This window comes from Microtus pennsylvanicus, chromosome 11, assembly GCF_037038515.1.
Source record: "Microtus pennsylvanicus isolate mMicPen1 chromosome 11, mMicPen1.hap1, whole genome shotgun sequence".
In the NCBI taxonomy this organism is placed as follows: Eukaryota; Metazoa; Chordata; class Mammalia; order Rodentia; family Cricetidae; genus Microtus; species Microtus pennsylvanicus.
Window position 1 is genome coordinate 43,708,912 of NC_134589.1, and position 18,569 is coordinate 43,727,480.

Genomic DNA, 18,569 nt, shown 5'->3' on the forward strand with positions numbered 1-18,569 from the left:
CTACAAGAGCTAGTTCCAGGACAGGCTCCACAACCACAGAGAAACCCTGTCTCAAAAACCCCACAAAAAACAAACAAACAAACAAACAAACAAACAAACAAATAAAAAACCATGTCTCTGATAGACAGGATTAGGGGTAGGGGTTAGGGTTAGTGTTAGAAAACCAGCCTAGCAAGTGCTGGGGATGGATCATGCTCAGGTCTCTTGGGTTCCATCCCCAATGCTCATGAACACATACATACACACACAGAGAGAAGGGTGTAGGGGGAAGCTGATCAAAGACCCTGGGGTGTGTGATAGAATTTACTACAGATAATAAAGAAAACTACTGGGAAATGAAAACTGAATAAATGTGCTCTTTCCCAGCTCAAAGAAAGCATTTATCTGACTCGTTTTTTCCTAAAGTCTGTTGCCTGTTTCCACTTGTCTCTGTGAGACCCTAGCATAAGGTGGGATCTTTTTTTTTTTTTTTTTTTTTGGTTTTTCGAGACAGGATTTCTCTGTAGCTTTGGAGCCTGTCCTGGAACTAGCTCTTGTAGACCAGGCTGGCCTCGAACTCACAGAGATCCGCCTGCCTCTGCCTCCCGAGTGCTGGGATTAAAGGCGTGGGCCACCACCGCCCGGCAAGGTGGACTCTTATTTGACACAATTAATGAAACAGTTATGATTTGGTGAGTCTTGAGTACCTAACACTGCCTTGATCCCTTCACCTTCCTTATCTGACAGCTGTAGGTGGCCAGCAATGATCATTCAATGGCAGGCACCAGACCAGAGAGGAAAAAGAGAGGTGACTTTGCTTACAATCTAGTCTTCTCGTTCCTCAGTCTACTCACCTGTGAAATAATTGCAGTGCTGACCTCTTCATGGGGCTGACTAAGGATCGAGAATGAACGGTCAGATTCACGGTCAACGTTATATATGCTATAGTCCCTAAGGAGGAACGGGAAATTGTGATTCCCAGCCTGGAATGGTCAACGTTATATATACCATAGTCACTAAGGATGGACAGGAAATTGTGATGCCTGGTCTGGGACAAGATTGCAAGCTGGTTTCATATGTTTCTACTCCTTGGATAGCCTGTGCTCAAACTTCCCCAGAAAGAAATGGGACTGGGACCTGGAGCTTTGATGTCTTGTTTGAAGCAGACAGACAAGGCAGAGTCTCAGACAAGGAGGGAGAAGAAGGAATGTGCCACACCTCTGTGAAGTCACACGGGGAGGCTGGAGGTGTGGCTCAGGGTCAAGTGCTTGTCTGACGTGTAGAGGCCCTGGGTTTGATTCCCAGCACTGTAAAAGAAACAATAGCATCTCAAAGCCCCATATTAGGTTATTTTGAAAGCTTGGTAATTATCACAAGAGACCTCAAAATCCTCAAGTTTCCGGGACATACGGTGATAGAAGAAAATGAGTGTGCTCAGGTTGAGGGTGGCAGCTTAGGCTGCCTGTAACGCTAGGAACCACTTGGTGAACATGGCAATGGCCTGCTCGCTGACCCCACGATCTCTCATGCAATAGTTGTTCATGTGCTGAGCTTTTCCTTCCTTCCTTCCTTCCTTCCTTCCTTCCTTCCTTCCTTCCTTCCTTCCTTCCTTCCTTCCTTCCCTTCTTTTGAGATAGGCTTTCTATGTGTAACAGTCCTAACTAGCTCTTGTGAACCAGGCTGGCCTCAAACTCAGAGATCTGTCTGCCTCTGCCTCCCAAGTGCTGGGATTAAAGGCATGCGCCACCACCACCACCGTCTGGCTTCAGTGTTTAGTTTTGTAAGAATACTTCCACTTTATTTATTTATTTTATCTTATTTTTTGAGACAGGGTCTCACTATGCAGCCCTGGCTGTTCTGGAACTCCCCCTGTAAACCAGCCTAGCCTCGAAACTCAGAGATCCGCCTGCCTCTGCCTCCCAAGTGCTGAGATTAAAGATGTGCACCACCACATCCAGTTTTACGTTCATATTCATGGAAAAATATATGTGGTCCATTTCTTTTTTTTAAAATATTTATTTATTATTTATTATGTATACAATAGTCTATCTGTGTGTATGCCGAAGGCCAGAAGAGGGCACCAGACCTTATTACAGATGGTTGTGAGCCACCATGTGGTTGCTGGGAATTGAACTCAGGACCTTTGGAATAGCAGGCAATACTCTTACCCACTGAGCCATCTCTCCAGCCCCTATGTGGTCCATTTCTGTGTGTTTGGTAGAACCTATCAAGATCGTAGGGAGAACCTAGGCAGAATAGGATAGGGACAAACATTCACTACAGAGTGCTTCTGTCCTCAACTCCCAACTGCTCAGAGAAGACCTCTCGGACAGCCAGTTCTGCCCAACAGCAGGGCCTCTGCACTTCTGTAATCCTAAACAAAGATCGGAGTAGACCCCACCCAGTAGACTGAGCCACTAAAGCTCTGAGGATCAGGAGAGACAAAGAGAGAGGGAAAACAGAGTGCTGACAGAGCCATTGGATGTCAGCTGCAGGACTATAAAGAGGGGATTCATAGCGGATGTGACAACAGATGGAGACCCAGACTGTGCAGAGGGAGCTGGGTGAGTAAGGCTTTCACGGTATCTTTGAGGAAGAGCCAGTTGTCTCCTGCCTAGAGGTTAGAGCCTTTAAAGGTGGGGAGAAGTGGAGAACTTTGGTCAGTGGACAGTTTCAGTTGCTACCTTGAAGAGTCACCTATATGGCAATAACCGCTTCCCTTTGGGCACATGGAGGTGCAATGGGTAGGAGATGCGGATTATTTGGATGCTCCACAGCTTTGGTGTGGTGCTATATCAATCACCCAGGAATTGCCAGCCCTGCTATTGAGATGCTCACCCAGTATAGAGTCAATAGCAACACAGATGAGTATTGTGAGAAGTTTTGGGAAGTGAGGGAGAAGTCAAAATCTGCAGACTGGAGAAGACAGAAAGGTAGGAGACAGAGGAGAAGATGAACATGCAGAATAGCAGGTCAATTTTGGTGCTTGGAAGACCACAGAAGATTCAAGTAGAGGTTGCCTTTTAATTGCGGCAGGTAAGGTGGGGAATTCTGATCCTACTGCCTGAATGACTAGATACACGGAGTATAGACATTTGTCAGAAAATTGATATTAGGATACGTTAGACCCAGGCAATGTTGTTTCTGAAGGCAAGCAGGTCAGAAGGTACATTTATCAAGAGGTCCAATGCCTTTGCAGTCCTTCATCTGCATTCCTGGTATAATTTTACAGTGACTACATGCAAAAGGTTTGTTGTTGGAAAACCTGAGGTTTGGGTAATAGCACCAGAATAGAATAGAGCCAGAATCCTGAAAAAAATCTGGGACTTCAAGCCTCTTTTCCTTTTTCTTGTGCCTTCTTACCTCACTACCCCCATCCTGAAAGTCTTATCATTGATGTTATATCTTCCAGAAACTCTTCCAACCACCAAGATGGCTCAGACTAACCCCATGCCAGGGTCCTTGGGGCCATGGAAGGTAAGCTGATCCAATAACATGGAAAATGGAAAGATCCAACAGGCAGGGCTGAGGTGCTGCCGCATGGTAGCTGCCAGGTCGTGCTTGCTCCCTGACAGTGCCCATCCAACAAAAACCTGTTCTGGAGGAGGAAGGCTTCCAGGATGGGTGCCCCTGGATGTCCATGATGGGTGGGAAATGGTACTTGTCTTGGCCAATTCAGACTTGCCGCAAGATCCCAAACAAGCCATGGGATTCTGGCCTCCCTACGCAGTCTGAGGTTGAGCTGAAGTGCCAGATCCCAGGCCTCTCACTATTTCCCTAACGTCGGACAGCTCTGAGGCAAGTTCACAGTTTTGGGAGCTTGCCAGATAAGGAAGCAAGTTCTAGTTGAAAAGACAAAAGATTTATTACAACCCCTTTATACTTTAGAAGCAAAGAAATAATCCTCAGGGTACTTTTAGGGAGTCCCAGAATCCTGGCCTCTGGGTCCTAAGGGTGCAGGACACTTGGTGGAATCAGGAGCTCACAAGGCCTTGGTCTGGTCAATTGATCTCTCCATTATCCCTGAAAGACCGTTCTTCTCATAAACTGCCTGAACATGTCACTGAGCAGCGGGGCTTATTCAAACCCCTTTTTGCCTTGTCTATACTGGCCTTATTAGGTATTCTAGACTGTGGCTAGTGATGAAAAAAAGTACAGGATAGCTGGGTGGTGGTGCACACACCTTTAATCCCAGCACCTGGGAGGCAGAGGCAAGCAGATCTCTTTGAGTTTGAGGCCAGCCTGGTCTACAAGAGCTAGTTCCAGGACAGGCTCCAAAGCTACAGAGAAACCCTGTCTCGAAAAACCCAAAGGAAAAAACATTACAGGATAAATACAAGCTCTTAACTTGCACCTCTTTTTTTTTTTTTTTCCCAAGACAGGGTTTCTCTGTGGCTTTGGAGCCTGTCCTGGAACTAGCTCTTGTAGACCAGGCTGGTCTCGAACTCAGAGATCCACCTGCCTCTGCCTCCCGAGTGCTGGGATTAAAGGCGTGCGCCACCACCGCCCGGCTGCACCTCTTTTCTTATTAGTGTACTTGGTTCTCTTTCTTGTTCCATTTCAATCCATTTCAGATAACCATCTATGATCAGGAAAACTTCCAGGGCAAGAGGATGGAGTTCACTAGTTCCTGCCCAAATGTCTCCGAGCGTAGTTTTGATAATGTCCGATCCCTCAAGGTGGAGTGTGGCGCGTGAGTATGGGCACCAACAGAGCTGACAGGCCTTTTTCAAGTCTCTTTAGACATGATACCATGAGTAAGGATATAGGAAATTGTTCCCCAGAAGTTAATCACTTCTTAGAGGCATCTTATTTCCTAAAGGAAATTGTTCCATGCTTAATTAAGTAACTCAAAGCTAGGAATGATGATGTTCATATCTTGGTAATATACTTGCATCAGGGCAGGACAATGACAGTAAATTGAATCTGTGCTTTGGAAGTGCATAGGCCACGCCTTTCGATTCCTTCACAACAGGCACAGAAGCCTGTTTATCTTGCCCATAGAAAATAAGGAGAAGGGAATTATTCTTTCTTCCTTTTGATTTTTTTGAGACAGGGTTTGTGTACTCTTGACTGTCCTGGAACTAGCTCTGGCCTCTGCCTACCTCTGCCTCCAGAGTACTGGGATTAAAGGCATGCACCACCACCTGACTTGAAGGGAAATTCTTGTGAATGACAGAGTTTTTTTGTATGTTTGTTTTTTTGAGATAGGGTTTCTCCGTAGCTTTGGAGCCTGTCTTGTACACCAGGCTAGCCTCAAACTCACAGAGATCCACCTGCCTTTGCCTCCCAAATGCTGGGATTAAAAGCTAGTGCCGCCACTACCACCTGGCTGAGCGAGAGATTTTATGACACAGATGTTTTGTCCCAGAGCAGACACTGTTAGTTAATTTCTCTATTAAAGGAATGAAATCCCAAGGATCTGAGAACACATTAGTTCTCAGTGTTCCAGAAATCTCTTGATTGTCAATCTTGGTGAGAGATTCTCTAGCAGGCCTAGGTGTGAACCTATACTAGTACTCTTGGTCCATGAAGAGTGGCTTTGATGTGACCAAGCTTCCACAAGCCGCTCGGTATCAAAACAGAAAACACTTTAAGACATCTTCAATATCTAAGATTCAGTGGTTAACAGCTTAACTAGAATGCTCCATTCAGGTAAAAATATGGAAAGCAAAAGGAAGAACCCTTAAAGTAACAAAGAAACAAGTACAGATACCCATCCCATCATGCTTTTGCTCTTAGAAAAAGGCTTACAAGATCTAGAGCCAAAGAAATGGTCAATGAGTCATCATCAATCTTAAGTCCAGGTCACTAGAATGAAAACAGCTTTGTTAAAATACACATTGCTAGGTAAAGAGAATCTTCAGTGAGTAATTTCAAATTACATTTACAAAACTGTTTGATCAAATTAGGAGCATTCATTACCTAGGGCTTTGTGACTGACTAGGTATTTTATCCCACTATGAACTCATCTAACAAGAGAGACCTTCTCTCCAAGGCCATATACCATTACCTATCTTTGGCAGCTGGATTGGTTATGAACATACCAGCTTCTGTGGACAACAGTTTATCCTGGAGAGAGGGGAATACCCTCGATGGGATGCCTGGAGTGGGAGCAATGCCTATCACATTGAGCGTCTCATGTCCTTCCGCCCTATCTGTTCAGCGGTGAGTCTCAAATTTTGACTTTTTTTTTTGCATGTGAGTGGGGTAAAGATGAGGTCGGACTGACATTTGTTTGCTTCTGTTGATTATGTTGAATGTAACAGGAAGGATGAAAGTAACGAGTAACACTGTTCCCTTCCTTTAAATCTATAACTTGATTTCCCCCCTTATGCTAAAAAGGGACTTCTTATACAGGCAGGAAGCACATACTCAGACCCAACGTGCTATAGGACAACCAGTGAGAAACCACTTACCCTGTAGTACAAAGTAAATTTATGGCCAGTTAAATTGCAATGTGTTAAGACTTCACTAAAGAAACAGGCTGATTTATCTCTAGTGCTAGTACTAGTACTAGCCTTTTGGGAACCTATTCTCTTTGCTCAGCCTAGATATAGTAGGGAAGGCCTTGGACTTTCCCCAAAGAAATGTGCCTTAAGTTGTAGAGTAGATGGGGGAGTGGAGGGAGGGTAAGTGGAGGGAATAGGAGGAGGGGAGAGAAAAAAAAATAAAACAAAAGAACCCAGGGTGATGCTTAAGTACATCTTCAGCAAGTAGAAACTGAATAGGCGGGTCTTCTAGTGTAGCTTATCTGCATTGGTAAGTAAATTTTGTTTTGTTATGTTTTTCAAGACAGGGTTTCTCTGTGGCTTTGGAGCCTGTCCTGGAACTCGCTCCTTAGACCAGGCTGGCCTCGAACTCACAGAGATCCTCCTGACTCTGCCTCCCAAGAGTGCTGGGATTAAAGGCGTGCGCCGCCACCACCACCTGGCAATAAGTAAAATTTTAACACCAGGCACTATTTAACAACGGATCAGGCTGCATTCTAAACTGAATCTGAAAATAAAACTTAAGTCTATTTTTAAAACGATGTAACATTCTTATGAGATATACTATGTGCAAATGGGGAAGAAACACTCCTAATCTGTTTCTAAGGACTGTAATTACTTCTTGCACTACTTTGGCCACATTTAAAATGAGTAATTTCCTTCTTTAAACATAGGCACCAAATCATTCTTTCAGTTCCTTAAATATCCAATTTTCCATTAAGCTCTCATTTAGGATATAGTTGAACTGGCCAAACTTGGTCATCTTTTCTAATTTTGAAAATACTTTTCTGTTGCCATTTTCTCAGTATTGACAAAAGTATCTGACATGACTTAAATACAGTTTTCTTTCAGCTCATGTCAGACAGAGAGCAAAGTGGCAGAAATATGTATTTAGAAAAATGTCAAAGGCAGATCACAGCAGCTGTCCAAAAAAAATAATTTTAGTACAGGAATAGGGTGTGCAGCTAAGCTACTGCTTGTTTCAGTGCCCAGTCTCCACATGCTTCCCCCTCCAACATGGTGACCCCAGCAGGAAGTGAATGCCCCCATCAGGCTGCACTTAGTCTCAGAGAGCTGGGCATGGTAATGTACATACTTCCAGCACCCAGAAAACTTGAAGACAGTCTTGAATATTAAGTTTTTTTAAGTTTAAACAGAAACAGACCAACAATTAATTTTTTTTTGAGACAGGGTTTCTTTGTGTAACAGTTCTGACTGTCCTGGAACTAATTCCTGTAGACCAGGCTGGCTTCAAACTCAAGAGATCCACTTGCATCTGAATCCTGAATCCTGAGATTAAAGGCATGCACCAAAACCTCCCCGCTGATTAGATTTCTATGGACAGAAAATGGTCCTGATATTGGGAATGACATTTGTCTGGGCCAGCTTTTAAAAACATTCTCTTTTGATTCTTCTCATGAAGTTAGATACGAATACCTCTGAACCTAAATCATGTACTTTATTGGGGAGGAAACAAAAATGCAAGTACACAGGCACTCAACAGTGTTTTATACACAGTGAGATCTTGCTGGGGCTGTAGATGAACAATTGTTCAGCATGGGTGAGGCCCTGGATTAGATTATGGACAGCAGTAACAAAAAACAGGTGACTATTATTTTTTAATGCATCTTTATTTTACACTTTAATGTGTAGCCCAGGCTGGCCTCAAACTGATCCTCCTGCCTCTTCCTCCTTCAGCAAATACTACTGACATTCACCACCAGAACCAGCTATTTTAGTCTTATATTGGTTAAGTTAAAAAATCATACCAGTAGATTTTGCCAGTAGGCAAGTGTTTCAATTTTTAGGAAAAAATAGCAATAGAATAACTACTAAGGTTTTACGTTCTGAGTTATAGAATCATAAAGAGTCTAAGATTACCATCTTTGAGAAAGAGAATTTTATTGGACGCCAGTGGGAGATCTGTGATGACTACCCTTCCTTGCAAGCCATGGGTTGGTTTAACAATGAAGTTGGTTCCATGAAGATACAATGTGGGGCGTAAGTACATGTGAATGTTAAGATGCCAAGGGTTTACTAGATTCCATACACTGGCACCCTAACTACTGGCATAATATTGCTGTAATTCTTTCTCCAGCTGCTTGTTCTGCTTTCTTTCACTAAGTACCTCTGCAAAAGCTTTTATAGACAACCAAACTTTTCACAATTAAAGCCAATCATTTGTAGTCATACTGCACTCAGTAAACAAAAATGACATGTTTTCTAATACTCCCACCCTGCAACCCAGTACCAGTTTGGGGGTCTATGTCAGGTTCTTAACCACATTTAATAATGTAATAATATTGAATATTTGAAATTTTCTAGCTGGGTTTGCTACCAGTATCCTGGATATCGTGGTTACCAGTACATCTTGGAATGTGACCATCATGGAGGAGACTACAAACACTGGAGAGAATGGGGATCTCATGCCCAGACTTTCCAGATCCAATCAATTCGCCGTATCCAACAATAGTGGATTAAAAGTTCCAGATTTTCTCAAGTATGAAACCTTGATAAGCACTCTAGGCTTTATGTTCTACTCAGACAATGCTTCCAAATGTTAGCTGCTAAAATCCATAATAAATGTCATTAAAAAAATCAAAAACCAGCCTCGGAGAGACTGAATCAACTACCACACACAAATCCCTCTTGTGGCTGACATTTTAAAGATAGTCTTAATAAAACCCCAAATTCCCAGCCCAGGTAGTTGTGGTGCATAACTTTAGTCCCAGTACTCTAAAGGCAGAGGAAGGAGGATTGAGTTCAATTGACGTCAGCCTGGTCTATAGTGCTTGTTTTATGACAGACAGAGCTACACAGAAAAACCATCTTGGAAAACAAACAACTCAAAATACCCTTGGATGTACTTGTCAATTATTTGCCAGGACAAGGACAATATTCCTCTATCAAATAACGCAAATACTATCACTCTGCATATTTTCTCCCTATCTCCACTATTCTAATAATCTAAAAATTTTCCCAACTTTTTAAGAATTAAGAAATTTTGGTTAAGAGATCCTTTTGCAGAGGATCCTTGGTTTCCAGCACCCACTTGAGGTGGTTCAGACTTAAATCCAGATCCAGGGATCTCTGTCTCTGGTCTCCGCAGGCACCTATATATACACCTCACCATGCCCATTAAAAATCCTTTTAAGTTATAAAAAAACAACACTCTCTGGAAGGCAGTAAGACACCTCAAAGATTATTCAGAGAAAAAGATGGGCAAAGTCACACCTTAAACCCGAGCTCTTGGGAGGCAGAGATCTGGGAAGGCAGAGATCATCTGTGAGCTTGAGGCCAGCCTGGTCTACATAGTGAGTTCCAGGACATTCAGAGCTACATAGCAAGACTGCCACAAGAAAAGAGACATACTGTGTTCTTTGCACAATCAACCTTTGAAAATTGTCAATGTCACCATCTTAAGCTTCCAGTGAAGAATTAAAAAATTAAAGTACACATAAAAAAAAATAACACAAACACCTCAAAAACTTGAAATCTTTTATTCAACAATGTACACTTATTGTCTTATTTGATCTACAAATCTCTCAAGTTTTTCTGATAAAATAAGTAAATCTGAGTATGGTTGTAGAGTGTAATTTTGTATTTTTAAAACACTGAACATTAAGTAAGACATTGATAAAGGAAGATCATCATGTAACTGATACTTCCTTGAAATCCATTAACATCAGCAACAGCTTTAGTAAATACCTAAGCAGTTAGTTATTTAGCAAAACAGTAAATTTCTGGCCACTGTTCATCTATCTAGAAAATACCTATTTTTATTTTTTAAACTGGGCAAAATACTGAAAAAATTTTTCAGAGGGAGAAGGGCAAACACCTAACGAAACTGTAATTTACTAATTATTCTTTCCCCAAATTAAAGGCAACCCAGCTCCTAAGTAAATGTCTGTGCACACAATACAGAGATTATACTTCTCCAATACATTTGCTATGTTGTTGCTATGCAGGCCAGTCTAGCTTTGAACTCGTAATTGTCCTGCTTCAGCCTCTGGTCGCCAGGATTACACGTGTGCACCACAAAACCTAGCTACCAATATGCTCTAAGACTGGATTTAAATGAACTATTGACAGATGCTAAAGAGTACTGAAAGCCATCCATGCTGTTTGCTACTACCTGTGTTTATAAGGCTATGCATTATAGACCACATTTTGGACATCTTACTATTTAGTTATTAACTTCCACTATGAGAAGTTTTGCTGTCTTTTCAAAGTCAACAACACACACCAAGAAGAGAAGTATATCCTCTTTTAGATATAGACAAAGCTATGAAATGAAGTATCTCATATATAGGAACCTGGGGTAACACCATTGGCAGTATCTTCTACCCAACTCTCCTACAAATAAATGCCCTATGGAAATTATAGAAATTATTTGTTAAAAGATGAATAACAAGGTCTGGCTAGCACATCTGTACAACCTTATTAAGTGCACACTTCCTGTCAAGTGAAGCTACTTAGTACATGCAACTGCACTGAATGGACCCAATGTGCCCAACTTCTAAACTTGTTCTCATCAGCTTGGCATTTAAAAAAAAACCTTTAACAACTGAATAATTTTGATAAACTATCCAGTCCAATTTATGCTAGAATAAAGGTTAAAGGGGGGGGTATCCTACCTTTAAACCAGCTTTAAAATATAGCATTGTCACAGAGCTTTGTATGGCAAAGTTTTTTCCTTCATTTCAGCTTGATTGACTTTCCATTTCTTTTTCATATTCAAAATTTCACTGAGAAGAGCACTGGATCCAATGGTTTATAAAGCCGATAAAACTGCCCTGTTTCAAGAAAAGCCCTTTAATAGATGCAAGTCAAGCTCTCATTTCAACTGAACTTTTTATTCAACGGGTGCCAGTGCCAGTTTTCCTCCCTTTACTTCCACTGATGAACTAGTCCAGAATTGATGAACTAGTCCAGAACTCTGAACATGTTTCCAAAGATGGTAAAGCTAAGAACAGCAAAATAATGACTTTTGGTAATGAAACACAAATTAAACTTTCAAAACATGTGCATAGCTTTATTCATCTACTGAGATCTAACCTTTTCACGGAGCTTCGGCAAAACTGAGTGTGCAAAATGCATTTCTAAAACGTAATGCAAGCAAAGCTTTTCACATTTACACTGGCAGGAAATACAGAAACTAACAAGTCACATTAGGGAGACTTCAGATCTGTTTTGTTTTTTAATGACAAGAATTGCACAGTTTATTATTGAGACAATTGTTGCAGACATGAATATCTAAATTTTCTAAGCAAGGTGCTTTAACAATAATAATTTTTGTTGTTTAAAAGAGCCAAAAATTTTGGATCAAAGCTCACTAAGAATCCCCAATTAACGTGGACTCCCATCATCTTTCTGTATTTTGCAAACAATGCTTTTAATAACACCTTTCATAACACTAAGGAGACAGCAAGCTGAAACTTTCAAAGAGCACAAAGAAATGGTGTCATCACATTACTTGAAGGTGGTGCTGGGGGTGGGGTAGGTAGTGAAGAATCCTTTTTACTATTTCCCACTATAGACCAGCCACTAACAGACTTTAAAAAAAGGGGTGGTGGTGGTGAGGGAAGAGAAACTACTGAAAAGCAAGTCACTTCCCCAGTTTATAAAAGAGTTCCAGTTTGACAAGATCTATGACTTTAAACAGAGAGCACCAGTTGGGCAATAGAATGAGCATTTCAACTGCATAAAAATCAGTGAGGTGGTAAGAACCATCAGCATCTCAGGCATTACTACATGGCCTTTCCAAAGTTAATATACATGCAAGGCACACCGATAGAAAAATAGATCTCTGGCCAACAAATATATTAAGTAAGCAAATTAAAATTTTGGCTCTGTAATATTGGCAACATCAAAATATAACCAGATAGCTTTGGACCACACATCTTTCTCATATTCCTCCACCTCATTTGGTGTCCCTCCCCTACAGACTTTTTGGGTTTTTTTCTCCTTCATGTTTGACTATGTGCTTGAGAAGATTTTTCCTTTGTCAAGTAGCATTCTTATACTTTGTTTACCTTTGTTAAATGAAATATACACTAGAGAAGCAGAATAGTTGGGAGCTTAAAACTAAATATGACTGGTTCAGGGCAGCATTACTTTTCTGATGCAAATTTAAAAAAGCCAGCTTACTGACAAAAAAGAAAAATTACTTCCTTTAATCCTTCCCAATTCTTTGAAGAAGAGAGGAAATAATAGAAACAAAGCTAAGGTTTAAACAATTTTCAGTAGTAGAAGACACTTTAAGGCCAAAAAGTATAATATTAACCAAAAGTTTATTTCCTAAGTTACTGTCCCCTTCATAGGTCAACACAAACTAGACTGACTCACTCCTGAAGAGAATTATAAACTCTGCTCATCACTTGTTAGTGGCTGTGCTAGAGAAAAGGTATTAAAGCAACCTATGGTATATAGTAATGTTAAAAAGTGCATCACATTCTTGATTTTCAGTTTCCCATAGCAGCAGCAGCAGGCGTAATCTAAGACAAAACAGTTGTTTTCATTCTAAAGATGCAACAATACCTAATGAAATGTATTCAAGATTGTGAAAAAAGTATCTACAAAAGATAAATGCAAAGACTCAATAGACAAATAGAACTTAAGGTATTCGTTCATATTTACATATTAAAACCACTTTGTTAACACCAAAATCTTTACAATTAGCAAAAGAAATGTGCATTTTAAGAATAAAACAGATGTCACTAAAGCAGTATCCATTTTGGAGCCTTTGTTTAGCACCTGAGGAAAAGGGATATATGTGGAAAGCTATTGTAATGTTGATGTAAGCTGGTTTGGTCTGTAGATTACAACTGATTTACAGCAAAAGCAAGACTAGGGGAAAACCACTTGTAGCTTTTATAACAAGGCTACTAAAAGACACCACAATGTTATAAAACGGCTTCAGAACCTTGGACAGAAGAAAGTTTTCTAAATAGTCAGTCTGAACCAGCAATCCCACTACAGCTCAGGGTGTCTGTTAAGTTTCCAGGCCTCTGCTATTTGATAGTCCTTGTAACACAAAAGTAATAAACTACTGATGGTTTGTTGGGCATTCATTTTATTGACAGAAAGCTCCAAACTCGCACACTACTGCTGGCATCTAATAATTGCTTCCAAGACCTTTCTTTCTCTACTCAGTAAATCAGCACTTGAAATGAAATTAGTGATTTATCTATCACTCTTTTACACCAACACAGAACGACCTTGCTTCTAACACATCTAAGTGTTTCTAAACACTAATTTATAGAACTAATCTCCTGTGTACTTCTGGCCAGCTTTAAGGAGCTACTCATGCTTCTAGGCTTGTCCTGTGCACACTTTCCAAACTACTAGGGTATGGATAAAATAAGCAAACCCCACCTTTTCTTATAGATAGTCCCATCAAACTCCACCCTGGCAAGCATACATCAACAGAATATTGTCCTTCACATGTATTTGATTCATTACACTGTAATAGTTGGTCAGGAATTGTGTCATTTGAAGACATGGTCGAGTGGCATTAAACCCTTAGCAATTTGAGCAAGAAGTGACTTACATACCCCAGTGGACAGCCTTTTAAATTGAGCCAAGTTTTAACTGGTAGAAGTTTACATTACACACCGAAACAAACAAAAAAACCAAACAAACAAAAACAAAAGGAAAAAACTTTTGGTGAGGATTGGAAACAGCCTAACAACCAACTGTGAAACTGCTGCTGCTGTGTCCTAGTTTGTGAATGACTACTATGCCTATTCTCTAAAAACTGTCACTAAAGAAAAAGAAATCATAGCACTTGTTTGATTTATGAACAATTTGCAGATTCTGAGTGGTAACTAACAAAGTAGATGGAGGACAGCAGAAAGCTCTCACTAACAAATCTCTAGATATTGGCTATCCCTCCTAGAAAGTAGAGAAGGGCAGGCTACTACAGACACCATAAACACACTTTATTGATGTGAAGGTTCATTACTAAGGTTAGAGGAAACACTATGCAATTAACTTCAGGTTGTTGAAGTGGGGGTAAATAGAAAGATAAATACACCCTGTCTTTTGTTGGGAAGGGAGATTATTCAAGACATTTCACACAAAGTGAGTGGTATGTGACGCAAAACCCACAATCAAGACAAACTGAAAAAGAAATCATCACCCATAATTAGTTTCCTAGCTATTAAAAAAATAGGTCATGATTTCATCCTTAGTGCCATTTTTTCTAGTACTACCCTTTAAGGATTTAAACCACCCGACTTTATTCCGCGTAATGAAAACAAATGGCACAAAATAAATACAAGTTTCATTCTCTGAATACTAATATAATGTCTTACACATTCATTTACTAATTTAGTATCTTCATCTTTCCCTCACACAAGCACCCCAACATACATACATCCACACACACACAACTTTTCAGTCTTTTAAATGGAGGGATGTTAAAAATCCCCTCTAGACTGTATTTGGTTTATGCTACAGTACTAATACTCTGAGTTGAAAGAAAATTCTTTATACCAACAACATACTGTTATTTAAATGTGCTAAATTAATCACAGCTGATGTTTCTTTAGAAGCTTACACAAAAATAATCAGAAAACAGATGAACTTGTAAGACTTTTTTTTAATAAGTGCTCTGTAAGGAATTGTGTGAGGACCTAAGGAGAAATATTGAGACAAGTATCAAACAGCACAAAGGAGATCTGTCCCAAAGTCCTGCTTGTACTGAGGCAATTAAGTCCATTAACCCAATGTCCAAAAAATACTGACAGTTAATGATGGGCCACTAGGGATCCCAGAAAGGTGAAAGACATTTAATAATTACTCTATATACCTCTTAATCATATCAATCAAGAAAATTTTAGTGGAGAAATCAAAGTGAAATGTTGCATTGTTTCATTTAGAAATGAGATTCTCAACCTTTGGACAAACAGAGAAGGGATACATTCTCTTTAGCTTCTCTGAACTCTGAACAGAGGCCTGAAAGATATGGAAAGGGAATTATGAAAGAGAAGGCTTTTAAAGGTAGTAAGTATTATTTCTAAGTTTAAAAGCCAAATTCGGGAAATTGGAATTTTTCTTTCCATTATGATTATGTTCAACCTTGTATGCCACAAACCAAGGAAGTTGTTTTGTAATTTGTGAAACAGAAGAACTTTAAAATTCCAGACAAGCAAAATGACATTTAAAAAAAGACTGGGGTAAGGATTTGGCCCTAAGGCGACAAGTGGTTACACAAGGCAATTAAACACACAGCAGAACTTTAAAACCTATAAAACAAACTGGAGCCTCTTTTTTCTTTAATCAACCTTTTTTAAAAACTTTTTGAAAATTTTTATTAAAAAAAAACAAACACAGACTTTTTTCAGTTCAGTATGTGGTGTGTTGCATTTTCCAGTTTGTTCAATGCTTTAAAGCTCAAGGATGCCGCACTTTGAATTGTACACGGGCCTGAAGCATCCTAGCTTTTGGCAAGCAGGCAGGAGACTCAACAACAAAAAAATGAAAGAAAAAATTTCAAAATAGAACAAAGCACTAAATGTAGGGCACATCTGTAAACATATTATACATTTGAAAATTACAATATCAGTAAAAGTGATACAGTTTACAGGTGAAATGAAACTATCTGAAACTGGCCTACCACAAGTTTCTGAACCTGGACTGATACAATAAGTTATTATATATATTATGTATAAAAAGTTTTGTTTACATCAAGTGGAATTGGCAATCCATGCTTATACTTTTTAAAAATCTAAGCAGGGCAGAAATCCAGACTAAAAAGTATTTTTCTCTGCAGTAAATCAAATAGCTTGTTTCGTGAAGTATTTGTTAAAAACTTGAAATAATTAACAAAACCAGAAAATCCATCTATACTACAATTGCTCAAAACTGGACATTTCTTAGAAAACAAATAGAGTAAAAAGTACTTTCTCCCCCAAACATGTCTAGGGGATCCAGTCTGCCTGTTAGAAGACTGCAACCCTATAAATGCCCTGCTATTTTAACTTGTATTTGACAAACATGGATACACTGATTTCTCTGTATGTGTCTATGTGTGTGATGTGATGCATCAGGCCAGAGAACTTGTTATTATGCCACTAACATCACCCAGTCTTAAATTGGACCCTTAGTTTCTACACACACACACACACAAAATACACACACACACACAACACACACATACACTCACTTTTTTTTAGCATGCTATACACAAGCTGCAGCGCAACAGGATGGTAATGTGATGGTAAGACAGGGCTAATGCTCTTTTCTGCCCCAAACAAAATTTCCAGATTTTTCACATTATTTTTCTTAAAAAAAAAAAAAAAAAAAAAAAAAACAAACCAAAAAACCCCATCTTGCTCTAATGATAAAATATATTAAGATATAATTAGTAGCTAGTAAGTTCAGAAGTAGAATTTGCATGAAAACACGCCTTCTACAAGCAGTGTTTATTACCTCCTCACTGGCTAAAAACATTTTTTTTTTTTTTAAGAACTTTTTTCCTTTAGATTTTGCTGAGAAACTGAAATTAAAAAAATTTACAGAAAAATACATGTTTCGCTTAGATGTTTGATGAAAAACAAGAGTACACACTTAGTGTTAGTGACAGAGAGCAAGTCTGAGCACCTACAGCAAAAAGCAGAATATATTTTTGCTCCCAGTTACACAATTATGATGGATAATTTATCAGCCAATTCCTTGTTCTGCAACCTTTCTTTAAATGACACTCTTGGATTTGTCAGCTGTTAAAAGTCACACACATAACCAAAGTTAACTATGTACCCACCAACTATTCCAGGATTGTAGAACTTCAATGCCCTCCCCCGACCCCACCCCCACAAAAAAATAAAGGAAAGGAAGGAACTATTTCCCCAACACCCCACAGAGGCTGCACAACTCCTGGCAAGACATGCAAATCAGATTTAAAAAACCAACAACAACAACAAAAAAAAAAACAAACAACAAAAAACACCCCTGCAAACTTCAAGGCATTTATCCAGCATTCTCGCAGGGCTCAAAATAAAACTAAAAGATCAAGGGCGGAGAAGGGGAAATGCTGCATCACTCTGGGTTCCCCGTGATTAGTGTATCACTTTAGTCACACAACAAGATACAGATACCTAGTAAGTGGATTTGCCTTTCCAGTGGGTCATTTGTTGCCCAAGTCGATGACAGCAGGAACTTTAGAACCACGCTTGTTAAGTCTGTATTCATTAATCACTTGCATTCACACTTAAAACAAAAACTAACAAAATAAAGGAAAGACTATTCGGTACCGGAGATTAAATAACCATGTGTAGTCTCTTGAAATAAATTTGATTCCTTAAGAAGTCTAATTACTTTCAGTTGCCTTTTTTTTTAAATAACTATATATATATATATATATGTATATATATATATTTGTATATATTATCCTGTGATTCTACTTATGGTTCCTCTGCTGCGTTGAAGATCTAGGAGCATAAAAGCCTTGTGTCCCCCATGAACGGTGGCTCTAATGCTGCAGAAAGGTTACAAATAGGCAGTCTGGTCCTTCATTGATCTGGACTATCCATGGCTTCATTGTAAGTGATTATCCTTTTGGGATCTAGAAGCAAAAATGAAAAAAAAAGGTAAATTAAAATAAAAATAAAGTTCTGGAATTAACCAGGAAACAAATCATAAGCAATCACCATTTAAACTGCTACATGTCTGAGAAAATAAAATTTAAAGGCCATTTTTTTTTTTGGTATTATCACAAGTGTTTCTTCTCAATTTAAAATGTCGCTGTTCAATACCCCCAACCAATTCCCAACAACATTGTCCTCTACCAAGCAGTAAGGGCAGAGGACAAATTTTTGGACAAACTTTATATGAGCTCTGGGGTTAAACTAGGTAAAAGTTATAAAACTAGGAATAAGGGATACAGTACTTTCCTAACATGCTCAAGGTCCTGGGTTCTTTATTCCTTCCCCATATTCCAAGTAAGGCATGTAAAGCTTTAATTCATTATTTACAAACGTAGAAGTATAAAAATACTTAAATTTTCCTCAGTTTAAGAATTAAACTATCAGATGGACGGTGGTGGCACACACCTTTAATCTCAGCACTTGGGAAGCAGAGGCAGGCAATCTCTGT

At 39.4% G+C, this 18,569-nt stretch overlaps 2 protein-coding genes across 3 annotated transcripts in view; one reads left to right on the top strand and one right to left on the bottom strand.

The window, feature by feature from the left end:
* Window positions 1–2,512: 2,512 nt before the first annotated feature.
* Window positions 2,513–8,943, top strand: Cryba1 (crystallin beta A1). 2 transcript variants are annotated; one of them, XM_075942319.1, is made up of 6 exons: window positions 2,513–2,543; window positions 3,392–3,456; window positions 4,554–4,672; window positions 6,006–6,147; window positions 8,329–8,471; window positions 8,796–8,943. In XM_075942319.1, exons 1-6 carry the CDS (start codon window positions 2,513–2,515, stop codon window positions 8,941–8,943), a joined length of 648 nt encoding a protein of 215 aa, XP_075798434.1. The 2 variants fall into 2 exon arrangements, with proteins under 2 accessions (XP_075798434.1, XP_075798435.1); XM_075942320.1 differs by lacking the exons at window positions 6,006–6,147; window positions 8,796–8,943 and having other exon boundaries at window positions 8,329–8,455.
* A 1,013-nt stretch (window positions 8,944–9,956) lies between these two features.
* Nufip2 (nuclear FMR1 interacting protein 2) overlaps window positions 9,957–18,569 on the bottom strand; it is a 33,445-nt gene continuing 24,832 nt past the window's right edge. Inside the window, exon 4 of the mRNA XM_075991557.1 lies at window positions 9,957–18,039. Within this exon, the coding sequence (XP_075847672.1) occupies window positions 17,987–18,039 (53 nt within the window). The 3' untranslated portion in view covers window positions 9,957–17,986. The remainder of the gene's footprint in view (window positions 18,040–18,569) is intronic.

Coding starts and splice junctions, on each gene's coding strand:
- Cryba1 (XM_075942319.1), top strand. CDS start 2,513: ATGGAGACCCAGACTGTGCAGAGGGAGCTGG. Junction 2,544..3,391: donor GACTGTGCAGAGGGAGCTGG/GTGAGTAAGGCT, acceptor TATATCTTCCAG/AAACTCTTCCAACCACCAAG. Junction 3,457..4,553: donor GGTCCTTGGGGCCATGGAAG/GTAAGCTGATCC, acceptor AATCCATTTCAG/ATAACCATCTATGATCAGGA.